The sequence below is a fragment of the Mus caroli genome, chromosome 7 (assembly GCF_900094665.2).
Source record: "Mus caroli chromosome 7, CAROLI_EIJ_v1.1, whole genome shotgun sequence".
Classification (NCBI taxonomy): Eukaryota; Metazoa; Chordata; class Mammalia; order Rodentia; family Muridae; genus Mus; species Mus caroli.
In genome coordinates, this window is record NC_034576.1 from 142,439,181 (window position 1) to 142,449,346 (window position 10,166).

Consider the following 10,166-nt stretch of genomic DNA (forward strand, 5'->3'; position numbering starts at 1 on the left):
TAAAAAAAAAAAAGAAAGAAAAGAAATATACAGACAGCAGGGAAACTTTTCAAATGATCAAGTATGGAAACCAAACTTTAAAATTGTGATCTGTTCTCAGATACTTGAAGACATAGTATGCTTGGTACAGTTCATATGGATGTTGAGTCCTAACCAGACACTGGTAATTGACTTCATGCCTCAGGGCTTCTCATAGTACCTTGTCTATAACTGTTTCTGACCAACTACTTCTTATCCCTGTATAATATGATGTTCGTAGAAAATACTTGAATTATTCCTTTAGTCAGTTCCTGAGTTCCTGCACAAGACTTCATAGCCCTGTATCTTTTTTTTTTTTTTCTGTGCAATTTGCCACCATGGTCATTATCTGCATATCCTTTGTGCTGCTGAAGGTACTGGTTGGTCTGATGTATAAGGAAAACACCATGTTTTTCAATGGGAGAATGGCCACCTCTTCTTCTTTTGTGTGGTTTTTATCTTATGGGCTGCTGATACACATGTGTGAGGCAAGTAGAACTGTGTCACCAGATAAAAACTTGGTAAGGTCAAGTGGATTCAGAAACTCCAGTACTCTAATACCTGAGGATGGTAGGAGTTTCATCTACTCCCAACCAGGTTCCTATTCTGAAACACATGACCATGACACCCCATGGACAGGACTGTGACAATCAGTCATGTAGGTGCAGTATCCAAAGCCCCTCCACATGTAGATGAGGCATTCCTAACATCTCAGACCAAGCTAGTAGAATACATCTGCTCTTAGACCCCAACCCACCCCAAAATGTATATAAGATACTGTCCACAAGAAATAAAACACACACACACACACACACACACACACACACACACACACACACACACACACAAGTGTGTTTCTTTATTTCTTCAAAGACCTGACAGCATCTGTTGTATAGAGCTATAACACTTTAGGAAAGAGAAATTCACTCCTGAAGCTTTCATAGCTGAGCCTAGGAGCATCCTCTGTGTCTCACAGACTCCTCTGGAGTAGCACAGACTGCAGAAGAGACCCAGCAGCACGCCTTGATCTGACTCCCCCTCCTCTTCAGAGAGCAACTCTTTGGCCAGGCTCTGGCCAGGCTAGATCCCCACAGATCTCCTCAGACAGTGTACAGTACACAGACCAGCACACATGGTCGTGGTCTATGATCACTACACAGCCAGTTGATTTTCTTTGCACTATATATAGCTCTAGAATAAATCCACACGTATGTGGAGATCTAGCTATAGGCATGTGATTCCATTAGTGCTGGTGTCATGACACAGTGGCTGTCATTCTGTGTATCCAAGCTCATCACCCACTGCTTATATGAGATTGAGATCCTTCTGTTACTGCTGCTCTTCTGAAGCCCCTCAAGTGTGAACAGTATCATGACTCTTGTGTGGATGACTATTGCAGAGGCATCAACTTTCCTGCTTCTCTGCTGTCCTATGGATGTAGCAGCAGCAGCAGCAGCAGCAGCAGCAGCAGCAGCAGCAGCAGCAGCAGCAGCAGCAGCAGCAGCAGCATTCAGCACATGTGCTGAGCTGAGAGGAACCAGAAGGCTTTCACCTATACATCCCACCTTATTGGGCTCTGTGTTACTAATTCAAGTTCTGTGCCTATTTCCAACTGTATTCAGAGAGAAGTTAATTGCACTAGGTTCTGAGACACATCCTGAACCTCTTTACCTATACACAGAGGAACAACAATGTCAGGCTTGCTCTGAAGAGACTCCTGTACCCTTCTCAATGTTAGGTAAAAGATACAGGCCATTTTGACAGTGTAATCCTGTCTCCCATCTGCCTTGACTGGCCTTGTGTTTTGGCTTTGACCATTATAGAAAAGTGCCGTCAAACTTAGAACCTGCACATGTGTGGAACCATGAAAGGTAGCTTGGTCCCTGGTTAAGCTAAGGCTTGAAGTCCTGGAAACCCTGAAGGGACATAGGCACTTCACCTGACTCCTGGGCACCAGGCCCCAGTTACTAGCTGCAGCTCGCCATAAAGTTGTGACCATCAGTCATGTAAGGGTTTGCCCCAAACCCCTCCACATATAGAGGACATGACCTGTGGTCACAGAGGCTCAATGCAGGTCTCCATTTTAATGAGGATTTAAGCCCTAGAGGGCTTAGCCAATAAGCTTTCCTTCCCAGACATTCTTCCCTGAAAAAGGTATTTAATCTCAGACCCATCCTGAGAAGTGGGGTATGGTTTTACATATCCACGTTTTACCATGACAAGAAATGCCTTAGAACCATGGACTGTCTCTTTTCATCAGAATCCATCATGGAGAGCCATGGAGAAGGTCTTCATCTATAGAGCTGCTGTCTAATCTCCCATAGAAGGCCTCTCTGTGCTCCCAACCACAGCCTCCACCAAGCCCAAGCTTAAGACTGCTGCTACCATCGGGCCCAGATTCCGTCCTCAGCTCTTCTGAAACTTCCAGTGGTGCCTGGATGTCCAAGAGCCTGAGACCCAGATGGCCCTGGCCCCATTGCAGGTCCTGGGACTCCTGAGCCAGCTCCTGCTTTCAGGTGCCTCAGACTTCCCTACGGCCAACATCCACCCAGAGAGAGCATGGGGTTAAGCGTAGTTAAACTTCCGGTGTCCTGACTCCCTGAGTGGCCAAGCCCTGTGGTGGAGCAGATGCAGGACCCAGAACCCTACACATATGTGTTTTTTTTGTTCTGTGTTAGTTGTTATGCTTAGTCCATGCTTATCGATGTGCACCAAATAAAAGCTTAGGCCACATCACCAATACCCCAAGTTCTGACAGATGCTCTTCTTTTAGAGAGAAAGTCATGTTGCTTTATCAAAGGGACACAAAAGAGCCTTGCTTCTCTGACCTAAGTTCTTGCTTACATCAGTTTCTATTGTCTGTATGATACACTACTATCTCAGTATGAACACTGGTAAATCAAGGATCAGTTCCTAGCATATCCTCTCTACTTTCCATGCAGCCAAGAACTCTTCTTCAGTTGTCCAGATGCCCTTACTCTTCCCTTACTAGTCAAAAGTGACATGCCACTATGGAATCATTGGGTGCAGAACCCCATAGCAGTAGGATGTATGGTGGAGATGCTTCTTGACCTTGTAGCAGCTAAGAACAGAGAAATGTAAACTGTTTTCTCCATTCATTTATCCTATGATTTATCACCCCCAGTGCATGTGGAGGTACAACCCACCTTAAAGACAAGGTGCAGCTGCTCAGTAAATACTCATTGGAAACAGTTTGTGGATAACCATAGAGGTATCTCTCAGCAGTTTCCTAGGAGATCTTCCTCCAGTTAAAGTAACCATGAACATTAATCATCACAACATGAATCATTGTCATGGTTCTGTCTCACTTGTTGAGTTCTGTCCATCCTGCTTCCCTACTCTATGGGTTTTCTTCTTGCCATCTCTTCTGTACAAGTCACATGACACTATGTATGCTTAGATCTGATAATCACCCAAAACACTACAGCATGTGAAATACTCAAAGTATACTCATACCAACATAAATACATCTTGTAAGCTCTTTATTTCTAAGTTCCTGTCACAGTGAAACTGAACTCATGTCAGGTTAACATTATAATACGACATTCAGTATTGGATAATAGCACCCCCTGATGATGGTCAAGTCACATAAAACTCATCCAGGCAGGAGATATGTTGAGGTACAAGTTAGAGTTATGATTTAGCAAACCTTTACAATGACATGGGGTTTGAGAAGAGGCCATCATGCCAGTGTCTGATTCTGGTCTCGCATCTATGGATACTGAAATCAGGAAAGGTTTCATAGGAATTAGAGGCTCCTAGACTCAGCCCCTAACTCAGGCTATCTATGAGGATTTTCTTCCCTGAATCTTGTGGATGAACTCAGTACCAGGAGAAACTGAGATAATAATACAACAAATGAAAACAGTTAAATCAGATCAGCAAATATCTACATGAAGTGTGGGCAGGGTCTATTATTCTTTATTTCTGTAACCATTTACTCTTTGCCTTTGCTGGAGAGAATCAAAAAATTTTAAAGAGCATTCATTAAAAGGACAACACTCAAGATTTAAGTAGATCTGATTCAGTGTGTCATAGATATATATTAACATTTAATAGCATTGAATTCTAAGCACACATTTCTATGTAGAATAGGAATGGTTAAAACTATTTAATACATTCAAAAGAGTCGAAGACTAGTATTATTTGGTAGACAGTCTGATTTTCCTCATACAAACTTTGGACAGCAGCCCAGGCTGTAACTTAGACTGTGCGCTACAGAGTCAGAAAAGAGAAAAAGAAGGCTTGAATGAACTTTTTAGCTCTTTACCCACTGCCTCTAGAGCTCTTCTCCAAGCTCAAAGTCATCAATGGGGAAATAAGAGTTTTTTAAAGGATGTTTTAAATTCCTTATTTCTCAGGGTATAGATAAGGGGGTTCAGAGATGGGGTCACAGTGGTGTACAGAACAGCAATGAGTTTGTCCAGGAACCCAGCAGTTCCTAGGGCTGGCCGGACATAAGTATAGAGTACAGTGGAATAATAAAGGGTGACCACAACCAGGTGGGCAGAGCAGGTGGAGAAGGCACGCTTCTTGCCCTCAGCTGAGCGGATGCGCAGGATGCTGGCGATGATGAAGACATAGGATGTCATAGTCAATAGGAAGTTCAGGCCTGTCAGGAACATGTCTGTAATAACAGTCATGATGTCGTTGATAAAGGTGGGACTGCAGGACAGTATCAATACAGAAGGGATCTCACAGAAGAAGTGTGTGATGAGATTGGGACCACAGAAAGACAATGGCAACATCAGACAAGTGAGCACCAAGGAATTGAGAGCTCCAGTGAACCACACAAAGGTTGCAAGGGCCACACAGACCCTGCCACTCATGAGGGTACCATAGTGCAGTGGCCGACAGATTGCAAGGTAGCGGTCATAGGCCATGGCAGAGAAAAGCAGAAGCTCAGAACCTAGGACCCAGGAGAAGACAAACATCTGTGTGAGGCACCCCCCATAAGATATGCTGTTCTCTGCCACCAGGCTCTGCAGGACTTTGGGCAAGACAGTCACAGTGCAGATCACATCCATCAGGGAAAGATTGACTAGGAAGAAGTACATGGGAGTGTGGAGGTTGGGACTTCTGTGGATGGTTGCGATGATCAGGCCATTGCCAGCTATGGCTGCCATGAACAAGGCAAAGAAGAGGCAGAAGAGAACATCCTGGATCCAGGGATCATCAACAAACCTTTGCAGGATGAACATGGTCACAACCGACTGGTTTACCAGAGCCATGGGAAACACTGTCTAGATTCAGGATAAGAGTTGTAGCTTGGGCCTCTGGCAAAAGAAGTACTGAGATTTATTCTAATTAACAATAGTTTTAAAACTCAGGTAACAATTCTGTGTAATGACCAATTTGTTCCGGTATAAAAATAATATTTTGGTTTTATTCTCTTGGGTCATGGACTAAAAGAAAGAATAGGCCAATGACAGACCCGATATAGACTCCATGAACATATGAACATGAGTTCACCCTGAATACAAGGTCCCTGAGCACATTATTCTATACATGCAACATCTCATCCAATATTGAGGGAAAGATTGCCATGTTTAAGCCTGTCAACCAGGACACACTGACTGGAGAGTATGGTTTGGTACTGGAAAGACATGGCTTATCATCAATGGGACTATGAAGGATACAAGGGCAGTGAGGATGGGTTACTCTATTACCAGCTGCTGGTCCCAGAGTGTGGGGCATGACAATGTGACTCCTCATCTAGGTGACAACAATGAACCTAGAATTTCCTTTCTTGGAACTCTATTCTAACCAGGACAGGAAGCCAAGGAACAGAATTAGACTTATACATAACATGGAAGGGAAATCAGGATTTCCTGAGGGGCCTAGGATGTCTCAGGTGAGTGAATACCTTGAGCAGAAAGAACTCAACTGTTCCCAAACCCAGCTCCTGTAATATTTCCCAGCATGTCATTTAAGGGACATTCCTCATAGGACTTCACATTGCCAGTCGCCGTCCAGCAAGCATCTGGAACACACATAACCCTGAATATTGAGAAAGCAGTCTTCTGTTAAGAAGTCAGGATAGGGTGGTGACCCATATTGAGGCCAGCTGTGCTGTGTGTGTATAGCTTATTTACCACTTCCTACTACAAGACTGCCAGTTAGGGTGTATTGAAGGATTGGTCATTGGGTGTGAGTTAAGAGTCAGACTGACAGGGACAGGTGACAGGACTTTCCAATGTGGCCTGTCACGTGGAGGGCCGGGTATCACCAAACTGCTTTCATCTAATTCTCAAATCTAGCATGAAATGACATTTCAGGTTTCAAAGTAAATCATTTTACATGTGTCCAGAGTAAAATGTTCTAAAACTGAAAATAGAACAGGAGAGTCATTTACCGGAGCTCCCAATACAATATGCACCACCCCCATTACTCCATCCCACAATGCTCCAGAGGGGTTTGAAGGGAGAGGGGTGTGCTGTGCTGGCTCTGTTCCCATCTTCCACCCAGTAAACTAAGCTCAATGTAATGATGGTCTAACCTGGGCTGGCAGGCCCTCTCCTGAGGTTGATCTTCATTCCATGTTTTCATAGGGCTTCAGACCAGGCTGCATACAACCACTAGTTTCTCTATTTCACAAAGAGCTCTACTAATCACTGGACAGTGGCTATGGTGTGCACACAATGTCCCTGAACACCAAGGATAACAGACCCAGTTGTCAGATTTAGCAGACAAAATACAGGAAGCTGAGATAAATGAGAGCACCCTTACAAAAATATGTCTCAACTCCTGACTAGAAAATCCTGGCTCTACAAAGTATGTTTTACTGATCTAAAATGCAATTTGGTTTGTAATTCTCTCTCTTTTTTAGCCACTGAAGTTCACCCAAGTCCATGTATCTTTCTTGTTAATGTGTCTTTGAAATCAGCAGCAACTGAGAATGTCCCTGTGTCAGGATGTATCTGAGAGATGAACCACCATGTGACCTGCCCTAGAAATATGCTCCCGGCCCCACACTTACCTCCAATACTTGCCTTACAGTCACTGTTGCAGAGGGGTGAGGAGCAGTTTTCTGTCTGTGTTGTTTAAGCTTCCTGGCAAGATAAGAAAAGAATAAAGTCCAGGGTCATTCCTCCTCCTGGGGAAAGTGAAGTGACCTCTGCATGCTGTTCCCACTGGGATCAGGATGAAATGTTCATGGTACCCCAGAGGAGCAAAGGAGTAGGGTGCAGGAACTGTTGGTGGGATTTATCCCCATCATTCTCCATCATCCCTTTGCCTCCCCTGTGAGAGATTGAACCCTACTTGCTCCTTAGTCACATAGCACATATTCACTATGTCTTTGTGTAGTTGTGAGCAAGATACATGAACCATCTATATGGGGAGAAAATGTCTTCATTTCAAATGTCTAGAAAAGTCATAAGAAACCTACCTGTATGGCAACAGGCATGAGGTTGGGTGTTCAACAAAGTAACCTGTGGAAAGGAACCTGACAGAGAGAGGGGGAGGGTGTGACTCACTATTACCCATTTCTCCGTTCCTCCAGCCCTTCGTCTTTCTTTGTGATAGTTCTTGGACCTGTTGTTCCTCCTTTGTGGATACAGAAACATCCACAAAACACATCTTTGTTCTTTTGATATGGGAGACCCTGTGGTCCTAAAACATCACAGACTCAATAAATGAATCTCTTGATTTAACAGCTGATGGGAAAGAAAAGACACAACCAACTTAAGCAGCAATACACATAAAGCGTTTTTGAAACTCGTGATATTTTCCAGATGAGTGTCTAAAACTGACATAGGGTTGGTTATTTCTGCCTAGAGAGTTGCATCTGGACCCTATAAAGGAGGGGCAGCGAGGTCACATACTCACCACACCATTTGGACTGCAAGGATGTCTTAGTCCTGAGGAGTACAGAGGTGTCTGTTTATTTCAAGTAATTCTGCCTTAAATCTAGATAGCTTTGGCTGTATGATGCAACCTAAGACAGCTAATGGCCCCTGGGATGCCTGCTCCAGGGTCCTGGCTGAGGTGGTTTTGCAACCATTATCAAGTCTACAACAGAAAGAGGAGGTGGTGAGGAGCTGTGTCCCAAGGGCAGATAGAAAGGGCACAGATGTCTTGCTGAGTTTCTGCTTCCTGTGGCAAGAAGCCAGGCATGTTCCCAGCAGGATTTCCTTTCTTCCCATCCAAATCTCAGTTGGAAAGAACAAGGGAGGGCATAGGTTCAGGTATTTATTAGCTAACATTCATCAGGAAAGGGTGTAAAATTTCTCCAACTTCATGGGTCATCACAGACTGCAGTAGGGGCTGGGATATCAAAGTCAGCAGAGCATTACAACACAACATACTCATTGCATCCTGGCCTTGACAGACAGGGACTGAATACCAGTGTGAGCTAGAAGAGGTCAGAATCCAATATGTGTGGCTGCCCTGTTACAATTCTTGGCCCCTCAGGAGCTGTGGGGTATTGGGCACTCATCAGACTGTTGTTATAAAAGACTAGCTACTCCTAAATGTGCTAGCCATGTACCTTCAAATAGACTCATCTCTCCAGTTAAGGTTCTCACACTTACTTTGTTTTGAGGAGCCCACCAAAGATGATCGCTCAGACAGAGTGTACAGCCAATTGAAGGTCTTTATTCCAGCTGGCTATGACTACATTCAGGTATTTGGGACCCAAGTGTAGCATAGAGTGCTTAGAATAAGGGGTACATGAAAGCAAAAACCCATATCCTGATATCTCACTCAGCAGCTATGGAGGGGTGTTGCACAGGCAAGCAGTTTAACAAAAGCCAAGATAACTTTGTTGATTCATCCTCACTGTGTATTTCATGGGTAATTTTCCATGGGGCTTCCCACCAAGAAAATCGAATTCTAGTCAAACCTAAGTGGCCTTTGCAAAAACATAGGCTCGAGGATCTTCTGCACTGCCATGCATCTTGCCCTGTCACATTCCCCACTAGTGCTATGGGCATGAGTCAAATTGTTGACTGATCCTGTTCTGGGGTGTGGGCCATAGGTCCCAAGGGCCAGTAGCTTATCTGAGTTTATTCTCTGTTTTATGTAGGTAGCCATGCAGTTGAGGATGCAGGATCCCACTGTTAGCCTGATCAGGATAAGAATTAGTGGTCAGGCTAATGCTGAAAGTATGGTGGTCAGTCATGGGAACTAGATAGATAAAAAGAGATGAATAATTATTTGATCTATACTCACTTTCTTCCCTTTCTCTGAGGTGTTTCTTGACAATGGCAAGGTTTTCTCTGATCACCTCTGATTGGTTGGCCTAGAAAAAGACTCGAGTGGCTGAGAAGAAATGTTCAAAGTCCTTAGTGATCAGAGAAATGCAAATCAAATGACCCTGATATTCCACCTTACCCCATTCAGAATGGCTAAGATCAAAACCTCAAGTGAAAACAAATGTTGGAGAGGATGTGGAGAAAGGAAAGAACACTCCTCCATTGCTGGTGGGATTGCAAACTGGTACAACCACCCTGGAAATCAATCTCAAGGTTCCTCAGAAAACTGGAAATAGATCTGCCTGATGACGCAGCAATATACCCAAAAGATGCCCCACCATGCCACAGGGGCACGTGTTCCACTATGCTCATAGTGGCCTTATTTGTGATAGCCAGAAGCTGGAAACAATCTAGATGTCCTATGACAGAAGAATGGATACAGAGAGTGTGGTTCATTTATACAATGGAATACTACTCAGTCATTAAGAATGAGGGCGACAAGTCCCTTCCGGTCAGAACCAGCACCGAGGCACCTTGGGAGCACAGTCTGCAGACACCCGCAAGGTCCCCACAGGACTCTCCACAGGATCTTAGGACCTCTGGTGAGTGGAACACAACTTCTGCCAGGAAGCAGGTTGGAACGCCAGATATCTGGGAACCTTCCCTGCAAGAGGAGAGCTTGCCTGCAGAGAGTACTCTGACCACTGAAACTCAGGAGAGAGCTAGTCTACAATGTCTACTGATAAAGGCTAACATAATCACCTGAGGAACAAGCTCTAACCAGAGACAACTATAACAACTAACTCCAGAGATTACCAGATGGCGAAAGGCAAATGTAAGAATCTTACTAACAAAAACCAAGACCACATACCATCATCAGAATGCAGCACTCCCACCAGACCCAGTCCTGGGCACCCCAACACACCTGAA

General features: G+C 44.4%; 1 protein-coding gene across 1 annotated transcript; it reads right to left on the reverse strand.

The window, feature by feature from the left end:
* Positions 1 to 4,254: 4,254 nt before the first annotated feature.
* On the reverse strand, positions 4,255 to 5,322 carry LOC110299156 (olfactory receptor 13A1-like). Its single transcript, XM_021168781.1, has one exon. The coding sequence runs from the start codon at positions 5,268 to 5,270 to the stop codon at positions 4,347 to 4,349; it is 924 nt and encodes a 307-aa protein (XP_021024440.1). The 5' UTR covers positions 5,271 to 5,322; the 3' UTR covers positions 4,255 to 4,346.
* Positions 5,323 to 10,166: the final 4,844 nt, after the last annotated feature.